General features: G+C 42.4%; 1 protein-coding gene across 2 annotated transcripts; it reads left to right on the top strand.

The window, feature by feature from the left end:
• The first annotated feature begins 641 nt into the window (after positions 1–641).
• Positions 642–23,861, top strand: plod3 (procollagen-lysine, 2-oxoglutarate 5-dioxygenase 3). 2 transcript variants are annotated; one of them, XR_013966085.1, is made up of 20 exons: positions 642–829; positions 6,778–6,869; positions 7,970–8,106; positions 10,973–11,136; positions 11,507–11,619; positions 12,372–12,435; positions 13,512–13,609; positions 15,273–15,374; positions 16,226–16,357; positions 16,652–16,773; positions 17,137–17,241; positions 17,373–17,498; positions 18,020–18,161; positions 18,617–18,730; positions 19,121–19,195; positions 20,044–20,148; positions 20,800–20,946; positions 21,127–21,252; positions 22,069–22,610; positions 22,654–23,861. XR_013966085.1 is itself a non-coding variant. In XM_080792883.1 (19 exons), exons 1-19 carry the CDS (start codon positions 766–768, stop codon positions 22,222–22,224), a joined length of 2,184 nt encoding a protein of 727 aa, XP_080649009.1. In that variant the 5' UTR covers positions 642–765; the 3' UTR covers positions 22,225–23,861. The 2 variants fall into 2 exon arrangements, 1 of the variants encoding a protein (XP_080649009.1); XM_080792883.1 differs by having other exon boundaries at positions 22,069–23,861.
• The last annotated feature ends 4,122 nt before the right edge of the window (positions 23,862–27,983 follow it).

The following is a 27,983-nucleotide window of genomic DNA, read 5'->3' as shown; positions in this document are numbered from 1 at the left end:
ATACAAAATTATTCAGTGTATATGGAATAAACAAACACAAAATATAAAACAATTCACAGTATTCAAATTCTAACTTTTTGATAGTTGTGCTGCTCCTTTTCTCTATCTCTCTATCTCTATAGTGATGTCACGCGCATACCCTCTATAGACTTTTGAAAGTTGACAGCAATATTTCAATGTTTTTGCATTTACTTAACATTCATTTTATACTCTCAAGAGTTAAAGATCTATATAAAGGGACCAAAGGGTCCATTTGGTTACCTATACTAACTCTCCATCATTTAGCTGAGAAACCACCTGGGCCACTGGTTGAGAACCTCTCTCTCTCTCTCTCTCTCTCTCTCTCTCTCTCTCTCTCTCTCTCTCTCTCTCTCTCTCTCTCTCTCTCTCAGTGTAATCTCTATGTCTCTCTACCCTCAGACGTGGCAGCGGATTCACCAGAAAACTTTCAGGAACTTTCTGAGACCAAAAGAAAAATCACTGCGTTCCAGTCATCCAGCATCTGATTGGTCGATCCGCGGCCGGAGGGGGAGGATCCCTGGAATCTCATTGGTCGAGGGGGGGCGGAAGGGGGCGCGGCTTCGGGGGTGGAAACTACTCGAAAAATCTCTCTCTCCTCCATCACATTCCATACACCGCGATACTTGGGACGGGAAGACAACCAACTACACACACACATGGATTCGTGACACACAGACACACAGTCACACACACGTAGAGAGAAGTTTAATGTAGTTTAAGAACACATTTATACCAATTATAATAATGTTGTTGTTGTGTGTGCTGCTGTTGTGCGTCTGGAGCTCCGAGCAGCGGCAGCTCTCCGCAGGTAAGACCGCCTCACGGCGCTCCCTGGCCCGGGCAGACAGTGAGCAGCGAGCCGCTGGTCTGTCTTGGACCTCCGCACACTACACACTACTGGAAGAACATGCATGTAACATGTTTATTACATGTTTTAATTAATAATTGGCTTGAATCAGTGAGTTTTTTCAACCCTTTTCATGTCTAAGATCCATTATTTATTCATCATTATTAATATTCACCAACATTTGATGAGATTTAGACTCTCAGACCCCCCAAAAACTGTAGAATATGTTGTTGTTGGATTAGATTTTGCCCAGCTTTAAAAGCTTAGCTACAGAGAATAGTTATGTGGCTTTTTATCAGTGGTTTTCAACCTTTTTCCATATCAGGTCAGGTCCATTATGTATTCGTCATTTGAGCTATACGGATCACCTTCCGATGATATTTAGCCTCTCAGCTCATGAAGACACAAAACGAATAGAATATCTTGTTGTTGTTGGATACATTTTTTGTCAGATTTTGTCCATAATTCCATGCTGTATTGCTGTTGGTGCCATTAGGAGAGATTGACAGGCCAAACGTTGATCAAAAATAACAATTCTTCTACATTCTCTAATTGTGTAGACTACTTGTAAATTAATTTAGCCGGCTGGAATAGATCTTTTTTTATATATATATAAATTATGTATCTCTTGAGAGTGTAAAATGAAAGCAATATGGACCATTTGGTTTCATGTTGCACTCTCAAGAGTTAAAGGGTCCATTCGGTTACTAAGACTTTAGTCTCAATGTGTTTTTTTTACTGGTTAAAGGTTAAAAAAAAGAAGGAAGAAAACTCCATCATTATTTATCTTGGGGGACCACCTGGAACCCTCTAAGCAGTGGTTCCCAAAGTGGGGTCCTTGAGGGAGTTCCAGGGGGTAAATGATAGTTTGTAACCATCTGGACCCTTATGGGTCTGTAACTCTGACAGTGTACAAATGGGTCCATGTGGTTCCATTTGTACACTCTCAGAGTTAAATAATATTGATTTTACAATATAAATTGGGGGTCCCAGAGATAGAAATGCCATTAAATGGGGGTCCGTAGAATAATTAATGACAAACTGGAGGGTCCTTGAAATTAAACGGGTTGAGAATCACTGCTAGACTGAGCCGTAAAAATCTTCTCTTATGGTGGGTCCCTGGCATATTATTTTCAAATGGGGGTCCTTGACATGAAAAAGTTTGGGAACCACTGCCCTAAAGGACCACTGTCTTAACATGTTTACTACATGTTTTCAATAAACATGTATTGCCTGCGTTTTGATACAGTTGGTCATTTTAATGCATATTTAATGCAGACATCTTATATTGACGTTTTGTTTACGCACAGGATATTTGTCACTCAGTGTGCTTGTTTGTTTGATGCTGTTCGTTTATAATTGTTTATTTTATACTTTATTGTCACGTCACTGTGTTGTTGAGTCAGGAATGGTAAATGTGTGTATTATTTATTTATCGTTAAAACCAAGCGAGGACTGATTTATAAGACCCCTTAGCTGAGAGACAGATGACGCTGGGACCCCTTAGCTGAGAGAGACATGAAGCAGGGACCCCTTAGCTGAGAGACAGATGAAGCAGGGACCCCTTAGCAGAGAGACAGATGAGCAGCCTAGACCTAACCTAACCCTATTCCTAAATGTAACCTCAGTAAAACTATGTATAACTCTAAACCTAACCTTATTCCTGAACGTAACCTGACAGTAAAACTATGTCTAAACCTAACCTTATTCCTGAATCGTTTTCCACATCTATTCTACGCCAGCTCTCTCAAAATAGGTCTTTGTAGATCCCCATCATACAAATATTTATCCACCTCCCTAGATCTTCGTTCACGAAGCAAATCCACGATGGAGTAGATCTATCTAGGTTGGTAGATACCGTAGGTCAGTGCTTCCCAAACCTTTTAGCTTGTGACCCAAAAGAGATATTTATAATAATTAAATACCAAATGTAGGAACACACAAACTAAGGGGACCCTTAACAATTTTTTCGCAACCCACTGTTTGGGTCATGGGGCTTCAGTCCAATGGCAGCTCTCCGTCCTACATAGACTACGCATTGAGCGTGCGGACAACCAACTGGGCCAAGTCCTGGTCCGGAAGTAGGCAGAAATGCATTGGACTCAGGCAACAGCCCAGCTTTAATGATCTTAAATCCCTTTATTTTAAATTGTTTTGTAGTAATAGTACAACATAAACATTAAAGAGACTTTAGTTGTTACTGTACAATACTTTTAAACAGTTGTCATGTTGCACACATGCTTAAAATAGCTCTTGTTTGCGCCGCCCTTGTTGAAAACAATGTATTTCTAACTCCAGCTTGTCTCAGTTCAGGCTGCATGAACAGCGCTCGAGCGCTCGATTTCTGACCCCTCAATATCGTAACTCTTCTATTAGATGGCTCTGGGCCACAGACCCCCGTGAAATGTTGTGTGCCAGAGTCCTCCATTTAGAGAAGTTCTGACAACATTTGTGTTGTGATTCTTCTTGTGAACTTACTTGTAGATCTTAGAACCTTAGAACCTCTTAGAACCAGGGCTGTAGATGGATGGTTAGATAATTAGATTACTGTTGTAGATGGATTAGACAGACAGACAGACAGCTGGGTAAGCAGAGGATCTAGAATACACATGTTGTTTACTAGTATAGATTACATCTCTGTGTGTGTTTTGGGCTTCACACAGAGGGGGGGTGTGTGTGTGTGTGTGTGTGTGTGTGTGTGTGTGAGTGATACATTAACATAATGTGTAAACGGTTTGAATTAAAACAGTGGATCTCAAAAGAAAAATTCACACCCGTGTGAACTGAGTGGTGCAACTCCCCTCTCTCTCTCTCTCTCTCTCTCTCTCTCTCTCATTAGCAGGCAACAGTACAGCACTATCTCTCTTTCTGGCACAACAGCACCCCTACTGGTACTAATAGTCATACTCGTGCTCATTAACACATACATAGGCGAACACATAGGTGGACACGGACATTGCTGTTCCTTGGAGTGGTTGCACCACTCAAAAAACACAGGGGTCCTGTGCCCCCCCCTTCTCTCTCTTGTCTGTCTGTCTGTCTCTGTCTGTCTCTCTCTTGTCTGTCTCTGTCTCTCTCTCTCTGTCTGTCTGTCTCTCTCTGTCTGTCTGTTTGTCTGTTTCTCTCTCTCTCTCTCTCTCTCTCTCTCTGTCTGTCTGTCTGTCTGTCTGTCTGTCTGTCTGTCTCTCTCTCTCTCTCTCTCTCTGTCTGTCTGTCTCTCTGTCTCTCTCTCTCTCTCTCTGTCTGTCTCTCTGTCTCTCTCTCTCTGTCTGTCTGTCTCTCTCTCTCTCTCTCTCTGTCTCTCTCTGTCTGTCTCTCTTCCTTCCTCTAACTTCTGCAATACAGTGAAATAGTGAATGGGTATGCCTGCGTGGGTAATGGGTATGCCTGCGTGCACACGCACGCATGCACGCACGCACACAGGGGTCAGTGGGGGTGTGTGTGTGTGAGTGTGAGAGGCCAGGTGAGGACACAACAAGGGTAGTTCTGTGAGATTCGGAGGAATGCTCCTCAAAGGTTACATTCCTTGTGAATTCTGACATACGGCCCTGAGGCTAGGGATGGGCTCATAATATGATAGATATATATACTGTATATACAGTATATACACACTTGTGTCATGCTCGTAGAACAAGCAGACCTACAAGCTCGTAGAGTCGTAGCGCGGCACTCTGCTATTTTTGAAAAATTGTGAAAATGTGGTGCAAATCTTTGAATATATATATTCTTTCAGAGCGTTTTTATTTCAAATCGTTGCTTCTGGGGGGGTCCCTGGATACATCGGCTGCCCCATTCACACCATTTAGTTTGACCAAGCTATACAAAAGCTGTGGACGCAACTCATGCATATCAATAATGCTCCATGTGTGACCTGAGAAGTAGGCTGTAGAGTAGACTATAGTGACTAGGCCAGTGTTGTTTTTGGCAGAAAATTTAGATTTTAGTTTTCATTTTAGTTTTAGTCACATTTTAGTCACCTGGAATGTTTTAGTGTTAGTCTAGTTTTAGTCGACTAAATATAAGATTTTAGTCGACTAAATCTACAGTTGATTTAGTCGACTAAAATGTGTTTTGGTGGGCCTTGATGCTGTCGTAATGATTTTTTTCACTTGCTGAAAATAGCCGACGTGTTGTGAGCTTGTAGATCTGCTTTTTTCAGCCTGCAACCAAGTGTAAAATGACTTATACTGGATCTCTTGTCCACTAGTCCCTTCCTAACATTTGAGTCTAGTTTTTATTTGTTGACGAAATCGTCAGTATCTTTAGTCTTAGTTTTAGTCATCATAGCTTAGTTTTCATGTAGTTTCCATTTAGTTTTCCTCCGTGAAAATAGTCGAGCAACATTTTTCGTCTTAGTTTTAGTCGACAAAAACAACACTGGACTAGGCCACACGCGCGTGCGCGCGCCTATGTGCCTACTACAGACTCCCGCAGCTAGCCGATGTCGGGTAATGTCGCTAACCGCTGAACGTAACACTTCTCGTCTTGACAGTCTCCTCCGCCGGCCGCTCAGAGAACCGTGCGGAAAACAGGGCCGATAAAAGAGGCCAGGTTCAAAGGTTAACTGGGGTTAAAGGTTATCTAACCCACTGTCTCAAAACCATCATATTGTCTACACTACAGCCATGGGACTGATCTCTATCCAATCAGAGCTGGCCGTATGTATAACATAATGCTTATAAACACCAAAAGGGGTTCCCGCCCAGAATGGGATAAAGGTAGTTACTTTTTAGAGAGTATAATTTACTAAAGATCTGTTAGAGATTACAGATGGAGTTTAGAGCTGATAATATAATCACTAAAGGTCTGATTTTTGAGTGACAAGATACCGTTAACTGTAGTTGGTCTAAAAAGGTCTGATTAATACACACACATATCAACCTTTTCATCAACAGAGAGACAGACAGACAACAGTAGCAACGGGATGAGACACATGTTGGAATGTTTGTCTGTGTGTGTGTGTGTGTGTGTGTGTGTGTGTGTGTGTGTGTGTGGGGGGGTGTTGGTTAGTGGGGGTTTGTGTGCAGTGTGGAGACTGTGAGGTTGGGTTGGGGGTTGTGGTGGTAGTAGGGTGTCGGACTAATGCCTGTCAGTCAGTTAGTCTGTTAGTACGTCGGACGGAACTTTGACCTGATCACCAATGCACCATACTCCAGTAACTCCACGAATGTATTACTGCCATCAAGAGCTGGATGTCTAGCAACTTCTTGCAACTGAATCCAGACAAAACTGAAGTTTTAATTGTTGCCCCAACTTCCAAGTAGAGTTGCTGCTGACGTTGCCGATCGGCGATCGCCTAGGGTCATTAAAACAGAACGTATGCACCAACCCCAGAAACCTTGGCATTATTTTAGATCAGTCCATGCTTTTAGACAAACACGATAATTCTGTATTATTATTATTATTCTTATCTCTCTGACCTGCTCCAGCCGTATGTGCCCAGCAGTTCACTGAGATCCACATCACAGGCTTTGCTGGTTGTTCCTCAGACAAAACGAATAACCAAAGGCTCGATCGCCTTTGCAGTTTTTGCCCCTAGGCTATGGAATGAGCTCCCACTCCACCTAAGAACTGTGGATTCTGTGGACATTTTCAAAGGACTGTTGAAAACTCACCTTTTTAAACAGGCCTTTCCATAGCCGGCCTGGTTAAATGTTAAATGTTGATTGCTCTATTTTTACTCTACTTTTTCTATTTTGTCTTACTTTATTAGATTTAGTTCTTGACTCTTTTTTTTGTGACTATTTACTTGTTTTAATTTTATTGTTGTTGACTGTAATTGTCTGTGAAAGGTGCTCTATAAATAAACTTTACTTACCGGTACTTACTTACTTACGATTTAATGTATAAAACATCTGATTGATGACGTGTGATTAATGAGAACTGTGTGTGTGTGTGTGTGTGTGTAGATAAGCTGCTGGTCATCACTGCAGCAACAGAGGAGACTGACGGCTATGTCAGATTCATGAGGACCGCCACTGAGTTCAACTACACTGTGAAGGTACACACACACACACACACACACACACACACACACACACACACACACAGGGCAAGTGCTACGGGCGAGTCTGAAGAGTTGAGATTTCAGACAAATAATAAGTGCTGGTTAATGTCTTAATTTATAGACGACACGGAGTAAATCTACATGCTAAGAACACGGCACTATTTGTCATGTTGATGGCTTGCAGATCTGTTCTTTTTGGCCTCCGAGTCGACACAGCCTGGCGACAACTTTAGCCTGGCATGGCCAGACTAACATCACTGCGTAGATAATAGTCTGGAAGATTAATTTAGGTTACAATCGGATTCCAACGTCATAGCAAAAAAGTCTCACTTTGAATACTGGGCTGCGTTTGGTCACGCACAACTCCGGAGTGAGCGAAATGTAATTCACACTGAGGAGGAGTGCCAGACCAATCTCTCCAGGGATGTTTAACCTCGTTTTTTTAAACGGTTGGATGGCAGGAAATTCAGCATCTTAAGCCCAAACCGCACCGATGATTTGCCATGCATGTACAGTAGTTGCACTATAGTTGCACAAAACCATTATTTCCAATGGCAGTTGCAAGGAGTTTCATTGGACATTTCATTGGACATTCTTAGACATGACATAATATGTAGATAGACAGTCCATGTCCACGACTCCATGCACCACAATGTGACAAACAACCTAACTACGCAGAGAAATGACTGGGGATGCACCGGATATTCAGCTAACAAAACTATTCGGCCGAATAGTGGCTCAGAAAAATGCATATTCGATTTGGTTTGATTTTAGAGCCGGAAACCGAATAGTCAAAGAACAGGGTGTTACCTTTCGTAACCTATACTATTTTGTCGTGATGACGTGATCAAAATGTAATCATGTCTTTTTGCCATTATCATGTAGCTCTACAACCATGAGAGCAATAATACAAAAACGGATACGAAAAAAGATCATATTCAGTATTCGGTTTCGGCCAAGAATTTCCCATTCGGTGCATCCCGTAGAAGTGACTGACATTTGATGTGTGTGTGTGTGCGTGTGTGAGTGTGTGTGTGTGTGTGTGTGTGTGTGTGTGTGTGTGTGTGTGTGTGCGTCTGTGTGTGTGTGTGCAGGTGCTGGGTCTAGGCGAGGAGTGGAAGGGGGGTGACGTGGCCAAAACGGTCGGTGGAGGACAGAAGGTTCGCTGGCTGAAGAAGGAACTGCTCAAACACTCTGACGACAAGGACAAGGTCATCCTGTTTGTAGACAGGTGGGTCACATTGCTATTAGGGCTACTTTTGTCCATGGGGACACGTGGGGAGGACATGGGGACACGTAGGGAGTCCATATATTGGACTGGATATTGGACTCCAGGAAATGAACCACAAGTCCTCACGTCCACTAGACAGATATCATCTTTCTATGTCTCTTTTCTTTCTCTTTGTTTTCACTTTCTTTCTCTCTTTTATTCCCCCCCCCCATTGAGAAACATGACACACCTGTCCTAATAAACACACAAAACACCACAAGGTGGGCTGTGCACACCACGGACACACCCTGGTCTACATAGACACACTGTGACCACACACACACACACACACACACACACACACACACACACACCGAGTGAGCGAGAGCTACTGTAAAGCGAGCCAGATAGAAACCCATAGCCCCACAGCCTGTGTGACTTCTGGGTGGATCCTAGGTTCACCCATTCAGACTTCGGTGCTCTATTCAGAGCTACTATGACTGTGGTTGAACCAACGGTGACCACACACACACACACACACACACACACACACACACACACACACACACACGTGCTCACACACAGACACAATAATGACAGACCACTGTACTGTCTGTCTGTTGGTCTCTCTCTCTCTCTCTCTCTCATGTAATCTTACATCAGTGTCTCTCTCTCTCTCTCTCTCTCTTCTCTCTCTCTCTCTCTAATGTAATCTTGCATCAGAGTGTGTGTGTGCGTGCGTGCGTGCGTGTTTTTCAATGGGTGTTATCAAGGGTTTATAAGCACCCTGTTTTGCGCATTAATGTTCATTTGAATTGATCCATTCGTGCACTGTAGCCTACATGCTGTACATACAGTTACATGCCTGCCTATTCGGTGGGATTGTGCAGAACATTGCTAAACAATCACCTCTTCCACTGTCTTTATGACGGTTTGCAAACAATGATCAAGTGAATAGTACCAACCTGACTAATACACCCCGGATCCTTACAAGGCAGATTACATAATTAAATTAAATGATTGATTGATTGATTGATTGATTGATTGATTGATTGATAGATTAAAATACACCATTAGGCCTGTGACAGGAGACACATGTACCTACTTGAAGAGCTGGGATTGTCTTCTACACCTGCAGGCTCTAGAAACAAACTGGGCTGTCCTAAATACTTCATTATCGAAATAACCAGTCTAACTTCTGACCATCATCTTCCCAGAATAGTTCAGTTTTTGCTGCATTGCCTCAAATAGTGAAACCTTCAAATCATCATACAAGGAACAATAAAACATAACATGAAATTAATTTCCCACATCATTTAGGTCACATACATTACTTAAACATTACATAATCTATTCTCTTCTGGCACCGCTGAAAACCGACCTACCTCAATAGCCAGAGGCAGGTACATTGTGAATGTCACACCTTCTACCAGTGGACTTTCATGGGTTGCTGTTAGCTGAAATCCAGCATGTCAGGATTGATTTAGCACTCACTGAATGCTGAATACTTTAACCCATTTTGGGGCGGGAACCCCTTTTGGTGTTTTAAGCATTATGTTATGCTTTAGCTGTTGAAAAATAGCAGATCTACAAGCTCATAGCACGGCATCGAGTGCAGTGCTACGAGCTTGTAGGTCTGCTATTTTTGTAAAATCGTGAAACTTGTGGCGCAAATCTTTGAATATATATTCTTTCAGAGCGAATGTTTATTAACTCAAATCTTTGCTTCTGGGGGGACTGACTATGAAGGACCCCGATGGAAACAAGAGCCTGCCATCGTGCAAATTCCAGCTTTTGAGAAAAACGTTTTTTTTCTTCAAAATTAGTTAATAGCACAGGCAGACTCTTCACATACTAGAGCATGTCTGAAATAAGTGTCAAATCTGAAATCGACATGTAAATATGAAATACATGCTTAAACATGTACGGTAGCTATAGGTGTAATGTTAGAGTCCACAGAAGTGAACCTTTCAAGCCTGTTCAAGACATTACTCTATAAGCTCCAAAACTGGTGGGTCAAACTGAACAACCAATATGTCAATTTGAAGTTATGATTCCCTGCTTTCATATGACATATGACAAAAAAACGAAAATTCAAAATAGTCCAATGGCAGTCCCTAACCCTAACCCTAGTGTATACCCCTACTGTACAGATGTTCTATTGTTAGACAGATGCTAGGTTCTTAGCTTCCTTATGATCTATGTATTTGATGTATTACCACCACCATGTGTTGTTCTTGCCTACTGTAAATCGCTCTAGATTATGAGCCTCTGATGAATGGCTAAATTGTAAATGTATCGTTATAACTGGTTGTATTTGCGTGTGTGTTTCTATGGGTGTATCAAGGGTTTATAAGCACTAGTGTGTGTGTGTGTGTGTGTGTGTGTGTTTGTGTCTCTCTCTCTCCCTCTCTCTCTCTCTTTCTCTCTCTCTCCCCCTCTCTATGTCTCTCTCTTGTGTAATCTGTCTCTCTCATTCTATCCCTATGTCTCTCTCGTGTAATCTCTCTCTCTATATATACCGTACAGTATATATCTCTGTCTCTCTCTCATGTAATCTTGCATCAGTTACAGAATAATTGCTGGAAGTTCCTTTCATAGAAAAATGTACACAAACATTATTTATACTGTATTGAATTGTCTGTCCCTGCTCTAACCCTGTGTGTGTGTGTGTGTGTGTGTGTGTGTGTGTGTGGGTGGGGGGGGGTGTGTGTGTGTGTGTGTGTGTGTGTGTGTCTCTGTGTGTCTGTGCGTGTGTGTCTCTCTGTGTGTGTGTGTGTGTGTGTGTGTGTGTGTGTGTGTGGGTGGGGGGGGGGTGTGTGTGTGTGTGTGTGTCTCTGTGTGTCTGTGCGTGTGTGTCTCTCTGTGTGTGTGTGTGTGTGTGTAGTTATGATGTGATCCTAGCTTCCGGTCCAGAGGAGATGCTACACAAGTTCTCCAGGTTTGGACACAAGATGGTGTTCAGTGCAGAAGGTTTCTGCTGGCCCGACCAGAGACTGGCCACCAAATACCCCGTGGTGCACACTGGGAAGAGATACCTCAACTCTGGAGGTATGTACCCTATAGTGTGGACCCCCAGGGGTCTTTGAGGGAGTTCCAGGGGGTCCCCAAGCTAAATGATAGCTTGGAACCAAATGTGACCCTTATGGCTCTCAGGGTCTGTAACATTGATTGACATTGATTTTACAATATAAATTGGGGGTCCCAGAGATTGAAATGCCATTAACTGTTGGACTGGGACAATACTTGGGGCGACAGCTGATTATATTTCACCGGAGCAAAGATAATCACACACACACACAAGCACAGACGTATTTGTCTTTGCAAATAGAACAGTATCTTATTCATGTATTTTGTGTGCGTGTGCGTGTGCGTGTGCGTGTGTGCGTTTGTGTGCGTGTGTGTGTGTGTGTGTGTGTAGGTTTCATAGGCTATGCTCCAGAACTAAGTAATTTGGTTCAGCAGTGGAAACAGAAAGACAACGACGACGACCAACTGTTTTATACCAAGATCTTCCTGGATAAGGCCCAACGGGTTAGTATTACTACTACAATTTACAATGTTTTATACCAAGATCTACCTCGATAAGGCCCAACTAACCCGTTGGGCCTTATCGAGGTAGATCTTGGTATACTACTACAATGTTTTATACCAAGATCTACCTCGATAAGGCCCAACGGGTTAGTATTACTACTACAATTTACAATGTTTTAGACCAAGATCTACCTCGATAAGGCCCAACGGGTTAGTATTACTACTACAATTTACAATGTTTTATACCAAGATCTACCTCGATAAGGCCCAACGGGTTAGTATTACTACTACAATTTACAATGTTTTATACCAAGATCTACCTCGATAAGGCCCAACGGGTCAGTATTACTACCTCGATAAGGCCCAACGGGTCAGTATTACTACCTCGATAAGGCCCAACGGGTTAGTATTACTACCTCGATAAGGCCCAACGGGTTAGTATTACTACTACAATTTACAATGTTTTATACCAAGATCTACCTCGATAAGGTGTCATTTCGGGGGTCCTTGACATGAACAAGTTTGAGAACCACTGCTCTAAATGACATAAGTTTAGCCACATGTAAGGTTGTCGAGATTAGAAAATCAATATAGCCAAGTGCTACTGTGGTTTCAGCTGACAGACCTGTCAAAACATCCTGATCATTACATACAATGTGTTGATCACATCACCAGTGATTGACTGATTGCTCAGTCAGCAGATAAGTTGATTGATTGATTGATTGAGTCACTGATTGATTTTCTGTCCTCAGACCAAGTACAACATGACTCTGGACCATCGATCCAGAATCTTCCAGAACCTCAATGGAGCCATTGGTGAGGCACACACTCACACACGCACACACACATTTTTGGCCATTTGAAAATAGCCGATCTACAAGCTCACAATGCGTCGAGCTCGAGTTTGTACATTTGAAAACTTGAAATGGGACATTCTGCACAATGAGTAGTACTTTGACTCAGGTAAATTTAGAATTCTGGACTTTTACTTTAGAATTCAGGGGTCCTTGAGGGAGTTCCAGGGGGTCCCCAGCTAAATGATAGTTTGGAACCACCTGGACCCTTATGGGTCTGTAACTCTGAGAGTGTACAAATGGACCCTTATGGGTCTGTAACTCTGAGAGTGTACAAATGGACCCTTATGGGTCTGTAACTCTGAGAGTGTACAAATGGACCCTTACGGGTCTGTAACTCGGAGAGTTAAAATATTGTTGATTTTACACTATGAATTGTGGGTCCCAGAGATAGAAATGCCATTAAATGGGGGGTCCGTAGACTAATGCAGGTCAAACTGGGGGGTCCTTGAAATTAGACTTTTTTGGAATCACTGCTAGATCCATAAAAATCTTCTCTTATGGGGTTCTCTGGAATATCTTTTTCAAATGTGGGGTCCTATTGGGGTCCTATAGTCTTATTGACCACCAATCCGCGGGCTGATTAGTGTCAATGTGGGGGTCCTTGAAACGGTTTGGGAACCACTGGAGTAGCCGGTAGAGCAGCCTGATTGGTTCCTGTCATTCCTCCCATCCCCTGATTGGTTCCTGTCATTCCTCCCTCCCCTGTTGCTTCCCCACAATCTTCACTGTATGGAAATACAAGGCAGGAAATGTCAAAATGATGGATTCACTGAGGTGAAAACACTGTGGTCTTATTGTAGGAACTTGCTTCTGTATACACTCCATTATGGAGTAGTCCATGACTGCCACCTACTGGCGGAATGACATCTCTACAAGAAGCCACACAAGTTATTACATTTCATTCATAATGTCTCTCTCTCTCTCTCTCTCCCTCTCTCTCATTCATTTATAATCTCTCTCTCTCTCTCTCTCTCTCTCTCTCTCTCATCCATAATTTCTCTCTCATTCATTCATAATCTCTCTCTCTCTCTCCAGAGGAGGTGGTGTTAAAGTTTGAGAAGTCCAGGGTTCGAGCGCGGAACGTGGCCTATGACACACTTCCTGTTGTTATCCATGGAAACGGCCCCACCAAGGTAAGCAAGCCGACACTTTGGTGCTTCTACGCTTTGTAAGTTGTAACGGCCAGGGTATTTCTATATTGGAAGAAACCTCTTTAACTCTTTTCAGGAAATGAAAATTATACATTATACAGGAAATTAAGAAAACCTTATATTTTCAAAGCAATACTGCCCAATCAAAGTTGGTGTTGTGAGTTTATATATTGTCAATTAATTGCATGAGAGGGTAAGCACTAAGCGGTGGTGGAGTTAGCTGCTTTAGCAGACTGTTTGAGGGTCCAATGGAGTTGAGAGGTTTTCTCCAGGAGGTTTTACTACTTTCCATTGGTTCTATATTTTCAAAACACACAGACTTAAAGGGCGTTCAATAACACTGATTTATGCATTTAAAAAAGAGAGTTATGAGGTTTCCTCCCGACGGCAACGAATGCAGGGGTGCATATTATTAGGGGGTGGGGGGGGGGGTGGGACGCTTCTACAATGTTATGCTGCGTTCACATGGGGCAGATGCAAAAGATACAAAGATGCAAAGCTACACTAGTACACAGAGTCACAGACATGTGTATTTGTAGTCGTTAAGCAGCAGGATGTTGTTAAGCAGCAGGAGGACGTTTTGTTAGCAGCTCAACCACTGAAACCACAACAAACGTACCAACGCAGATACAATTAATTACTCGCCTACTGCTGCAGCTTCCATGTAATTCCAGTGTTGTTCAAGTGACAGATGCATGTTTTTTATATTGTAAGTATGGCCGCGTAGTTTAGCGAATAGCGACTATAGCACTTTGACAGCAAGAACCGTAAATTTCCCTTTCAGTTTCAAAAGTGTCATGGTGGCTTGTTTACAACTGAAACGGAACTTCCTGTTCTCTGACGTCCTTTTCAAAATAAGAGTCACGTGTAACGATTAGTCAACGCTAGTTTTTTATTTCTAAGTCTACTTACAGGACGTTAACATCTCATTTGAGTGCCTTTTGAGTGCCTCGTCAGGATTCTCTACATAACTGTCTCCCAGCTGTCGTGCGACAAACATTTTGACTACGCATGCATGCACTGGTGTACCAGTTATGTTCAGGGCTGAGTCGGCTGACTATATGTGCAGTTTGTGCACCAGTTTGGCAGCACTGGTTTTAGTCGTAGTCTCTTGAATGGTTTTCACTTAGTTTTAGTCACATTTTAGTCACCTGGAATGTATTAGTGTTTGTCTAGTTTTAGTCGACTAAATCTACAGGTGATTTAGTCAACTAAAATGTGTTTTGGCGGGCCTTGATGACGTTATAATGATGACTGATTTTACACCGATCTACAAGCTCACACGTTGTGAGCTTGTATATCGGCTATTTTCAGCATGCAACTAATTGTAAAATGACTTATACTGGATCTCTTGTCCACTAGTCCCTTCCTAACATTGTCTAGTTTTTATTTGTTGACAAAATTGTCAGTATATTTAGTCTTAGTTGTAGTCATCATAGCTTAGTTTTAATTTAGTTTCCATGTAGTTTCTTCGTCAGTGGAAAAAAGGTAGTCGACGAACATTTTTCGTCTTGGCTTTAGTCGACGAGAAAACAACACTGTTGTCTCAAGAAACATATAGTGATTAAATAAATACTCATCCTGTGTGTGTGTGTGTGTGTGTGTGTGTGTGTGTGTGTGTGTGTGCGCTTGTGTGTGTGTGCAGCTCCAGTTAAACTACCTAGGTAACTACGTTCCTACGGCATGGACTCACGAGAACGGATGTGGAATCTGCGACGACGACCTCATGATCCTGGACAACACTGCTGTACGTATAACAATTTACACATTCACAATGTAGGCTTTTATCAGACGCTCTTAACCCATTTAGATCTGAGGACGATTCTACAAATGTCTTCTAAATCCTTTGCATGCGCAAAAAGTATTTATTTAAAGACGTTTACGCCGTGGACAAAGCCAACTCTTTGTCGTGACAAACCATGACAATAAACAATGTTTTGGGCCGAACAAATAATTAGAAATGAGAAAATAACGGCAGGTTACAACACTTTTTTTTGTTGTTTTTCTTCTAGGTACCGGTAATTATTTGTTTGGTTCAAAATATTGTGTTTGGTGTCACGATTTGTCACAACTCGAGTTGGCTTCGTACTTAAAAAGGTCTTCAAATAATTACTTTGTAAAAAAAAGAAATACAAAATATATTTTTTTTTACAATGTACAGCTTATTTTTGAGGGGAGCTATTTTTTGATATTCTACTGTTGGATGGTTCTTGGTTTAGCTATGACCCTAGACAACTATTTCTATGTATTTTATGTATTACCTTGTGTTCGGTGGTGTGCACAGATAGACACTAGGGGGTGCTAGAGCACCACCTGCCCTTGCCCTCTGGACAGCAATGTGCCCTTTTTGATTAAAAAAAAAAAAAAAAAAACGTATTTAGGCCCCAAAATCTATAAATCTCACACTATTAATTAAGGCAACCGGCCGGTTCCACGCGCTGCTTTTTTCACTTGAGCACCTACCCCTCTAAATGTCCTTGTTTAGCTTCTGCTAAATGCCTAATGTGTGTGTGTGTGTGTGTGTGTGTGTGTGTGTGTGTGTGTGTGTGTGTGTGTGTGTGTGTGTGTGTGTGTGTGTGTGTGTGTGTGTGTGTGTAGGATGAAGACATGCCCGTGGTGCACGTAGCGGTGTTTATCGAGCAGCCGACTGCCTTCCTGGAAGAATTCCTCAACAGACTGACGACCTTGAACTACCCTCTCGAGAAAATACGTCTGTTTATTCACAACAATGTACGATACACGCACGCACGCACGCACACACACGCAGACGCACACGCAGACGCACGCACACATTTTAACAATGTATTATTTATGTCACACATATTTCGGTTCGTTAAGTTTACACCCACAAAAAAGTAATTTAATGTATTATTATGAATATTACAGGTGTTCTGTAATTCTACCTATTCTATAATGTATTCATGTGTTTCTATTTTAGGTTGAAACACATCTGTTTCTGGCATAAAAAAAAACATCCAGTATTTAATGTACATTTAATGTACTAATATCTGTATAATATTCCAGGTTGTTTATCATGAGAAACACATCGAGGCGTTCTGGCAGAAAAACAAGGTTCTGTTTCCTGATGCTCGTCTGGTCGGACCTGAAGAGAACCTCCAGCAGGACCAGGCCAGAACTATGGCTGTGTGAGTACAATATAATGTATATTAATAAAAAACAAAAAAAATGCAGCGCAAATCTTTGAATATATATTCTTTCTTGCGAACTTTTTAAACTCAAATCTTTGCTTCTGGGCGGGTCCCTGGAACATATTTTCAGATGGGGTCGGCGGCCGAATACAGATAATCTTGAGGGTTCTTGACATGAAAATTAATACTACTGGAACTATCCCTGTTTGTTTGTGAACCATCTGTATTAGAAGATCACACCACTAGACACTAATATGACACTCAAATTTTATATTGTGTGTGTGTGTGTGTGTGTGTGTGTGTGTGTGTGTGTGTGTGTGTGCGCGTGTGCGTGTGCATGTGCATGTGCGTGTCTTCCAGCGAGGCATGTAAGAAGGCTCCAGAGTGTGACTACTACTTCAGCGTGGACTCGGATGTGGCTCTCATCAACCCTGATGTACTACGCATACTTATAGAGGAAAACAAGTATGTACTGGTGTACTATGCATACTTATAGAGGAGAACAAGTATGTAGTGATGTGCTACGCATACTTATAGTACAAGTATGTACTCTCTCTCTCCCCCACTCTGTGTAATTGTCTATGTCTCTCTACCAGATCGGTGATAGCCCCCATGTTGTCCAGACATGGTAAGTTGTGGTCCAACTTCTGGGGAGCGTTGAGTCCAGAGGGGTTCTACTCGCGTTCAGAGGATTACATCGACATCGTCCAGGGCAAGAGAGTGTGAGTACACACACACACACACACACACACACACACACACACACACACACACACACACACACACACACACACACTTCTGGAAACCTCTTGGAAATAACTTACTAACCGTGCATTACCTGTCCTGTATATGCAACCGTTTTAACTAGCGCTGCACCATTCTTGCTCAAATGTGAATCGTGATTTTCTTTCCTCCACAAGAATCAAGAGCACAATTCTCACACGATTCTCATAATTGCCATGAATTTTTTTTTTGTCTTTTGTCCAAGTTCAGCCAACTACTGTGGCTTTAAAACGGACAACTTCAAAGTGCTTGACCCTAAACCTCTCTTAAAGTCTCTCTCTTGTAGCAAAAACACAAAACAGAGTAACTAAATCAAATTAGACAGCCAACTAGTGCTGCACCGTTCTTGCTCAAATGTTGAAATGAGATCATAACATTAATACCCTCCTTCTCTCTTTCTCTCTCTCTCTCTCTCTCTGTCTCTCTGTGTGTGTGTGTGTGTGTGTGTGCGTGTGCGTAGCGGCCTATGGAACGTGCCCTACATAACCCAGGTGTACCTGATCAAAGGCAGTGTGCTGAGATCCAAACTGAAGCATGTCAGTCTGTATGAGCAGGAGGGAATGGACCCTGATATGGTGTTCTGTCGGACCGTACGAGACCAGGTACTGTGTGTGTGTGTGTGTGTGTGTGTGTGTGTGTGTGTGTGCGTGTGCGCGCGCGACGCTGCAGTTAGTAGATTATTTTAACGGTGATGTTGTTTGAAAACATTAACTGTGGTTTGTATATAGTTCATAACATTCAAAGATCTTGTGGCGACATTGGATGTAAAAAATAAATCCATGGCCTGGCCGGCTGGCGTAGCCGTCTGGGCACCTTGGCTGGTAATCCAGTCTGACAGTGTGCCGCGGGTTCGACTCCCGATCCCTTACTCCGTGTCACCCCCCCCATTTCCTGTGAGCCTACTGTATACCTATCCCTCTATAGAAAATAAAATAAAGGCGAAAGCCAGTTAAGCCACAAAAACTATATCTTAAAAAAACCAAATCCATGCTAATTTACATCTGTCTGTCTCTCTCTCTCTCTCTCTCTCTCTCTCTCTCTCTCTCTCTCTCTCCAGGGAGTGTTTATGTTTGTTTCAAATCGTGATGAGTTTGGTCGTCTGGTTTCGTCTGCAAACTACAACACGTCCAAACTACACCCCGACATGTGGCAGATCTTTGACAACCCCATGGTAAGCATGCACGCACGCACTCACTCACGCACGCACACACACTAACCATTTGGCTAATCAGATTTTACTGTAAAAATCCTTAGTCGGTGACAGCCCTGATAGTTAGTCATAGTTTTAGTCTTCTTAGCTTAGCTTTGAACAAATCTTTATTTAGTTTTCGTCTGTGAAATAAGGTAGTCGACAGACTCGACAAAAGTTTTCGTCACACACACACACACACACACGCACACACACACACACACACACACACACACACACACACACACACACACACACACACACGCAAACACTCGCTGTTTCTGTTTGTTCGTCTATCTTCATAGCCTGTGTGTGCGTGTGTGTGTGTGTGTGTGTGTGTGTGTGTGCATGTGTGTGTGTGTGTGCACACAGGACTGGAAGGAGAAATATGTAAACGTCAACTACACCAAGATCTTCGAGGAGGATTCTACTGCATTTGTGCAACAGGTAATTCTAACGTCTATAATAAAACTACAATATCAGTCTGGACTTCAACCAATGGGGCACTGCAGTGGGTGTGGTTTACTGGTTCCACTGAAAAGTCAGCCATTTGTTTTTCCCATAGAGATTTACAAAAATAAATTATTCTAAGCCATCCAGGATCCTGGTGAATCATGACCATAACACTCTTGATTCTGTGATATTTTTTTATAATTGAATATTTAATTATATGATATACTACATTTAATTTAAAAAATAAATTAACCCAATTTTGACTGATGTCGATTAAGAAATGCCTTCTAAACCATGACAGTTTTCTGAAAAACCTCATGTTTCTATGTCATAAAATAACGCTTTTAACTCAAATAAAGATTTTAGTTAAAAGCGTTATATAAAGAATATATATATTCAAAGATTTGCGCCACATTTTCATGATTTAAAAAAAATAGCAGACCTACAATAGCGATTTACAAGCTCGTAGCGCTGCACCGAGTGCCACGCTACGAGCTATTTTTCAGTAGCTAAAGCACAACATAATGCTTAAAACACCAAAATGGGTTAACAGAGTTTATTTATTTATTTTTGTTTTGTATTTATTATTGTCAAATCATTTCGTGATAAGATTTTGTTTGTATTTGTGCTGCCAGGGGGATGTGGGGGGGGGGGAAATATATGTCAATTGTTGAAAACACTTCTTTGTGCTGTAAAGAAAATGAATAAACATATGTGTGTGTGTGTGTGTGTGTGTGTGTGTGTGTGTGTGTGTGTGTGTGTGTGTGTGTGTGTGTGTGTGTGTGTGTGTGTGTGTGTGTGTGTGTGTGTGTGTGTGTGTGTGTGCGTGCGTGCATGCGCAGCCCTGTCCAGATGTCTACTGGTTCCCAGCCTTCTCAGACAGGATGTGTGACGACCTGGTGGAGACCATGGAGGACTATGGAGAATGGTCTGGTGGACGCAACAACGTAAGAAGAAAAACAAAACTAAATGTGTTGTAACCTGCCTTTTTTCCTTTTTCTAATTATTTGTTCGGCCCAAAACGTTGTGTTTGTTGTCATGATTTGTCACAACTCCATTTGGCTGTGTCCACGGCGTAAACGTCGGCTGTACCTTTGACTATAGCCTGGAAGAAGCCTTTCTAACCAAAGTGCTGAAGTATCAGCAGCTAATGCAGACCATCTCACAGCTAGGCTACAGATGTAAACTTGTCGTTTTTATCTTTGGCAGCCTAGGGCATGTGCATAAGTTGGTTGTGAGGGGCTTACACATGGCCGGCCTTTCCAAAAGGAGAGCCAAGCAGTTAGCGAGGTATTGCTCAGTTTCAGCCATTATAGGAAGCCGCTCAATTTGAAGGAGGCGTTGTTTCCTTTATCCATGATTTATGTCTGCTGCCCTGTGTCCGACATGTCAGCTGTACTGTATGTAACGATGCTTTGCCGTCCATGCACGTTGTAACTGGCTGCTCTCCCACTGTCAAACTGCACTGGCAGTGTTTATGTCCTTTGTACAAGATATTCCTGTACTTCTCATTATGTGGACATAAATAAACATTTCAAATGTGTGTGTGTGTGTGTGTGTGTGTGTGTGTGTGTGTGTGTGTGTGTGTGTGTGTGTAGGACGAGCGTCTAGCCGGAGGCTATGAGAACGTGCCTACTGTGGACATTCACATGAACCAGATCGGCTTCGAGAAGGAGTGGCTCAAGTTCCTAAAAGACTACATCGTCCCTGTGACCGAAAAACTGTACCCCGGTTACTACCCCAAGGTACACACACACACACACACACACACACACACACACACACACACACACACACACAGACCAGGAGACAGATATTTGGCTGATGAAGACCTAGTTGGTCGAAACGTTGCAATTTGTCTGAATTTGTTGCGTCAAACATATGTGTGTACAGTATTAACCCCCTCCTCCCCCGCTGCGCTGCAGGCCCAGGCTATAATGAACTTTGTGGTTCGGTATCGTCCAGACGAGCAGCCGTCTCTACGACCGCACCACGACTCGTCAACGTTCACCATAAACATCGCTCTCAACAACAAGTACAACGACTACCAGGTACGCACGCATGCACGCACGCACAGTTGTGGAGCTCACTGTGGCTAGCGGATTCAACTGAAATGATTCAACCGATAATCACCAGTAGGTTACTTATCAAGACGATCTTATCTACTGCACGTATACTGGAGCCTACTGGCTGCCGTTAGGAAATGGAGAGACGTCGTGTTGTCCGACTATTACTAACCCTAAGTCTAACCCCAACCTCAGTCTTAACCAGCCACGTAAGTCCCCTAACCTCATATCAGTCTTAACCGGCCACGTAAGTCCCTTAACCTCATATCAGTCTTAACCAGCCATGTAATTCCCCTAACCTCATATCAGTCTTAACCGGCCAAGGTTAAGACTGATATGAGGTGACGGAAGCTTGCCCGGCTTAGCAACGGTTGCTATAACTATTTGGATTGGCATTGGACAATTGCTTCCGGGTTGGAGTTTAGCGAAAAGGTAATTAGCTAGTAATGCATGTAGAATTGAAGGTATTAATATATCCTTTGTCTGTCTGTCTCTCCACCTTTCTGTCTGTCTGCCTCTCCACCTGCCTGTCCTGTCTATCTCTCCACCTGTCTGTCTGTCTGTCTGTCCTGTCTATCTCTCCACCTGTCTGTCTGTCCTGTCTATCTCTCCACCTGTCTGTCTGTCTGTCTGTCCTGTCTATCTCTCCACCTGTCTGTCTGTCTGTCTGTCCTGTCTATCTCTCCACCTGTCTGTCTGTCCTGTCTATCTCTCCACCTGTCTGTCTGTCTGTCTGTCCTGTCTCTCTCCACCTGTCTGTCTGTCTGTCCTGTCTATCTCTCCACCTGTCTCCCTCCACAGGGAGGCGGCTGCAGGTTCCTGCGTTACGACTGTAATGTGGAGTCACCCAAAAAGGGGTGGAGCTTCATGCACCCTGGACGACTGACCCACTACCATGAGGGTCTGCCCACCACCCAGGGCACCCGCTACATTATGGTGTCCTTCGTTGACCCCTAGAGAGTGTGTGCGCGCGAGTGTGTGTGTGTGTGTGTGTGTGTGTGTGTGTGTGTGTGTGTGTGTGTGTGTGTGCGCGAGTGTGTGTGTGTGCGAGTGTGTCTCTCATACACAATTGGCCAAAGTTACATTTAGATATGCATAATTGAAACTCTTTGACTGCCAACTATCTCGTAGATCGATTGATTTATCCCTTTATATCAAATATGAAACGGTTTAGCTGAAAATGAACTTTTAGCCCGTATCCGAGTAGCCCTTTTAGTGGGCGACGCCTTGCTCACCCCCCAACCGCACGCATCCCATAGAGTCCTGTTCTAATTACGTTCTTCTCTCGCTTGTTTTCTCTAACAAACGATGGCGCTGCCTGTGGCGTTGATCAGACATCCGAGGTTAAACGATGGCGCTGCCTGTGGCGTTGATCAGACATCCGAGGTTCGGATCTGATTCGTTTTGTGTTTTTCACTGCATCACGATTAAAATATTAACGTTTTCCGGTGAAAGATAGACATTGTGTGCTAATGCTAACATTAGCCATTTCTTCCTCTTCTCTCAGAAGAGACGGGAAACCGGAAGTGCCTGTAGTAGTAAATCTGCCCCAAATCCGGCCCGGCACAAGCTAACTAGCACCAGTGGCCATGCGGTGGCAGCAAAAGAGTTCATGCATTTTATTACGTTTTCCTCTTGAAACTATATTTATTTAAATCTATTATTGGCCGAGTTACAGAAGTTATTGATAACTTTGTGATTATCACACACACACACACACACACACACACGTGCACATGCACGCAAGTTTAATACACGGCCTGTCACAAACACTGTGTGTGTGTGTGTGTGTGTGTGTGTGTGCGCGCGTGCATGCGTGTGTGGCTGCACCCTACTGCCTTATGTAAGAATTCTACAGCTTTATATCGATGATTTATATTGATCTGTGGATCTATGCAATATATGAAAACACCACGTGTGTGTGTGTGTGTGTGTGTGTGTGTGTGTGTGTGTGTGTGTGTGTGGGTCTGCAAGTGTGCGTGTGTGCATGTTTCTGTGTGTGTTAAAATCGATCGACATCAGGAAGTTTAATTTCCACAAATGTTCATATCATTTCACATTGCCGTTTGACGGGAGTTCTGATCACATTGATTGATTGACAGGTCAACCTGTCAGACAGATTGATGAACCTACCTGTGAATAGGATAGAGGACACATAGCAGGAGCTTCTTCCTGGGTCAAAGGTCAAAAGTTTGAGTCCCGGGATTTTTAAAGCAGAATAGAATGTCTCGACTGAAAAATGTTGCTGATGGATATTTTATTTATCCATAACCAGAGTACAAAACGCATTAAAAACCTTTAAAGGTTTTACTCTGGTTATTATGGATAATTAAAATATCCATGTGTTGCTTCCATAGAAGCTTCCATAGAAGCAACATGCTGGTTTCCATCCTAAAATGACTGAGAACTTTAATCCTTATTTTACAGTTTTTGTGTGCCTTAGTTTTATTCTGACATCGATTACATTGTTTTTTTTGTCCTCATTTGAACCACTTTCCACCTCGCTATACGTTGGGCGTGTCAAAACATTAGATCTACAAGCTCACGTTGTGTTGCGGAGCTTGTGCCGCTTGGTCTGCCTTTTGTGTAGAGATTAGTGAATAAAATATAGGACTTTAAAACGAGATTACTTACATTTTATTTTATTTTATACGTATGGGTCAAAAACATCTGGAGGACTCCCAAAAACACCTACGGGTCAAAGTCTATGTCCGCTGTCTAGATCACTGGTTCCCAAACAGAGACCCATTTATGGGTTTTCAAAAAACATTCCCTAAAAAAAAGCTAAACTTTTCATGAATTAAACCAAACATTTGAACAAAAGCAGTAGTGAAAATAGCCGGGCTCACAACCGCAAGGCGCAAAGCGACGTGTTATGAACTTGTAGATCTGCTATTTTCACTCATTTGGGTCACGTAACGCGCTAAAAGGTTTGGGAACCACTGGTCTAGATTATACATGTTTAATTGATAAAATGATGAGCTAGTTGTGCACAACAACACTTTGACAACATTTCAACTGTTCGTTCCTTTAAGTGTTTTTTTTTCTTCTGCTGATCAGTAAAACGCTGTCTTTTATTTGATCGTCTAAAATTCAATACCTGGTGTTTATGAGTGTGTGTCAATCACACACTCCACGATGATGTGATTATTATTCCATGATGATGTCGTATAGGGTCGACCAATAGCCATGGTTTGTTTTGGTGTTCACCATAGGCTCAAATGGTAGCTTTAAATTAGAGGTCTTTAACTCAGAGTGTACACATTTCCATTTGTTACACTCTCAAGAGTTGCAGAACTGTAAGGGTCCATTTGGTTCCACACACTCAGTTACAGACCTGTAAGGGTCCATTTGGTTCCATTTGTACACTCTCAGAGTTACATACCGTAAGGGTCAACTCTTGTGCTCCCCAACACCAGTGCCATAGCCACACTCCCATTGCTCCAAAAAGTATCGCATTATTATTATTATATAAGAAAGATGAACTTTATATTTGTGTATTTTTATTGTTCTATTTTCATCATTGTAGTTGACTGTGATGTGGCCATGATTGACAACCTGGTGTTTTGTTTTATTTCATTGTTATATCTTTTATTCAGTGTCTGAACCGGTCAGTGTCTTTTGTACAAAATGAAAAACCTGATTTTAAATTATTTGATGATTCAACAAATAAAAGGATTCAAACTTTAATAAATATGTTTTCTGTAAAAGCTGGTATTTTGGGTTTTTTAATTGTCAGTTTATGCATAGGCTATCATGAAACTGACTTCACGTATGTGTTATTTGACATTTACACGTACTTCACAAGAGATCGGCTCGAATGATTTAAACATAAATATTATCATATGTATAATCTACTGTATAAATGTCTGTCTGTGTGTACGGCTGTAATGCACGTAACTCGAAAACCGTTCGCCCCACCGACTTAAAATTCGACACGTGTTTCACACCCCCACAGGGAGTGCAGTGCCCGGTGTTGAGTTGGTCGGACCCACAGTTGTCCAGAACCGCCACAATAGGCCCTGCCCGGGCTCTGGACAAGGGCCCTTGCGCATGCTCCATATTTATGAAATCATAAATTTGTTCTGACATCTGTATATAAACAGATTTGCTATTTTCAATAGATTTTGTACACACATTTTAAACTTGTGAAATGGCACATTCTGCACAATGAGCACTTTTAAGTTTAGTACTTTAAGTAAATTTTGATGCCGATACTTTTGTTCCTTTTCTCAAGTACATTTTCAATTCTGTACTTTTACTTGTACCAAAGTAGTTCTAAATTGCAGTATTAGTACTTAAGTAAAACAATTGAGTACTATGCCACGTGGACATTCAATCTCCATACATGGAGATACCCGCTGTATCTCACCAACTTATTCAAGTCTAATTGTACAAATCTCCATGTTTGGGCTGTGCTGACCTAGAAGTCCATACATGAGGGGAGGCGGTACGTGTTCGACGGGGTGGCCCGAAGAGCCAACTACATTTTCAATGTAATAGGGGGGCCCGAAAGGCCAGGTACACTTCCAACGGGGTGGCCCGAAACTAAAGGGTAGATGTAGAGTCTACCCTAGACTGTGTAGTAGTCGACCGGGCCTGTTCACCTCAAGGGTGACCAGTTCATACTGCCTGGCAACACACTTGTTTACTGCAAAAAGGACATACTCTGCATATAGCAGAACACATGCCCTAAAGAGGAGCATGGACCTTGAAATAATCTTGCAAGAGAGGGCCATCCACTGGGAAAGTGCTTATCCGACAAACCAGTTGATGGATGGACCGTCGGGCTCCGTTTTGTCTCCAGACCCTACATTCTTTTAAGCCTTGAGGGGCAGTGGGGGAAAGGGGGAGTCCAGTTGTCAAGGACAGTTGACCGATAACGTCGCAGGTGTTTCATGTTACCAAAGAGAACTATGTGTTTGAAATAATACTTTGTTTTCATAATAAACTGTCGTAACTTTTCATTTGTTTAAAATGCATATAACTGTTTTTATAACAGATCAGAGCCGTTTGTGATGGAAACTATTTCTTCCTCTTTTTCTCTTTTTCTTTCTATCTCTTTCTCACCCACCCGTGTTAATGACTGAGACTCTGCCAAGGCGTAACCTGACTCCCATATGCAAATGAGATGGCAGTGTGAGCATATACCAAACCACTACATGTTTTCAAAGTCAGTTGAAGTTTGAGTCCCGACCAAGCTAGTCTTGAGGCGTGTATAATTGTTACATGTATGTGTGAGTGTGTAACTTCGCTAAAGTTTGATAGCGAGACGTACAGAGATATATAGATCTGTACGTTTGGAACTTGCAGTGTTGTGATATTTAAACCATTGGAACCAAAAGGATATTGTTAAATAGAGTGGTGTGGGCAAAGCTGACGAGAAGACCCTACACTAATTCTTAAACAATATATTCAAAGAAATCATAGCTGCGTAACGAGTGACCAGCAGAGCTGACAACCACACTTGTCAACTCCATCAAAGGACATCTAAAAGAAGACAAAGGACCGCACGACAACCAGAGCGGTTAAGGTATTTCTAAGCCTTGAATCAAAGAAACAAGAAAAGTGACATTTTAGCCTTGTCCGGTGAAGATCGATCTACCACGTCATTAGCCTTGTCCGGCGAAGAAAACACCGTCATTTGTCAAAGCCTGTCCAAGGAACGGGAAAGATATCAGAGGAACTTTTATTCAACTTTGTCACCACGAAGCGACGTCACCTATCGCTTCCCAGGTCTGTCACTTTGTATCACTCATGGCATTGAGACCACGTATAGTGATAGGAGCATAACAATCGATGTTGATATAATTGTTCTCTCTCTCTCTCTCCTTCTTTTCATAACAAGGCTCGTTTTTATTTTCATACCGATTCATTTATCCGATTGTCTTTCTCTATAAGTTAACAGTTAATAAACCTCTTTGATTGGAAACAAATTCTCTTGAGTTTATATTGTCAACTGTACCCTATCTGAATCATATATATACGACCCTGCAGATCAGAAAAGAACTCATATGATTTGTGAATCATAGAGTATATTGCTGAATGTATATGAGGAATGGATATTAATTATTAATTGATATGCATTCGATCATGTCATAAGGAATATATGTATATGGTGGACCAAATATACTACAACTGTTTAAGCCTTCTTGATATGGTACAGATTCCCATGGGAAATCTGGGGGTGGCTGTTACGAAGGCTTTCACTTAGAGCTCCATATATGGGGATAACCTATAGTCCCATACTGTATATGGAGACAACGGCGATATCCAGCGCTGACATCAGATTAATTTGGAAACCCCAAAGATGGATATACACAGCGGTGACATCATCGTGACACTAGCCTAAGCCTTGCACATTATAGATGGCAGATCCCAGCTTCTAAACCTCAGACACCAAGCCACGCACACCAAGCCACGCCACGCACACGGCGTCTCCAACGATCCCAAATCCTCTACAATCTACAGCACCCAAGCAAGACACAGGACACAGGACACAGCACATAGGACAAGACTCAAGACACAAGATCAAGAACACAGCAACACATACGAACCAAGGTGTCTGGCTTTACAACCCACATACCTTGCATAGCTTTACCAAGACCACCATTCCAATTAGCTCTGTTAAACATCCCGGTTTAAGTTGGGATCGGACATCACTGCAGCGGGTCCTAGCCTAGACAACCAGCACTAGTTCGAGCTAGCTTAGACAT

This window comes from Protomyctophum bolini (assembly GCF_963924005.1).
Source record: "Protomyctophum bolini genome assembly, chromosome: 20".
Lineage (NCBI taxonomy): Eukaryota > Metazoa > Chordata > Actinopteri > Myctophiformes > Myctophidae > Protomyctophum > Protomyctophum bolini.
This window is presented reverse-complemented; position numbering and strand designations above follow the sequence as displayed.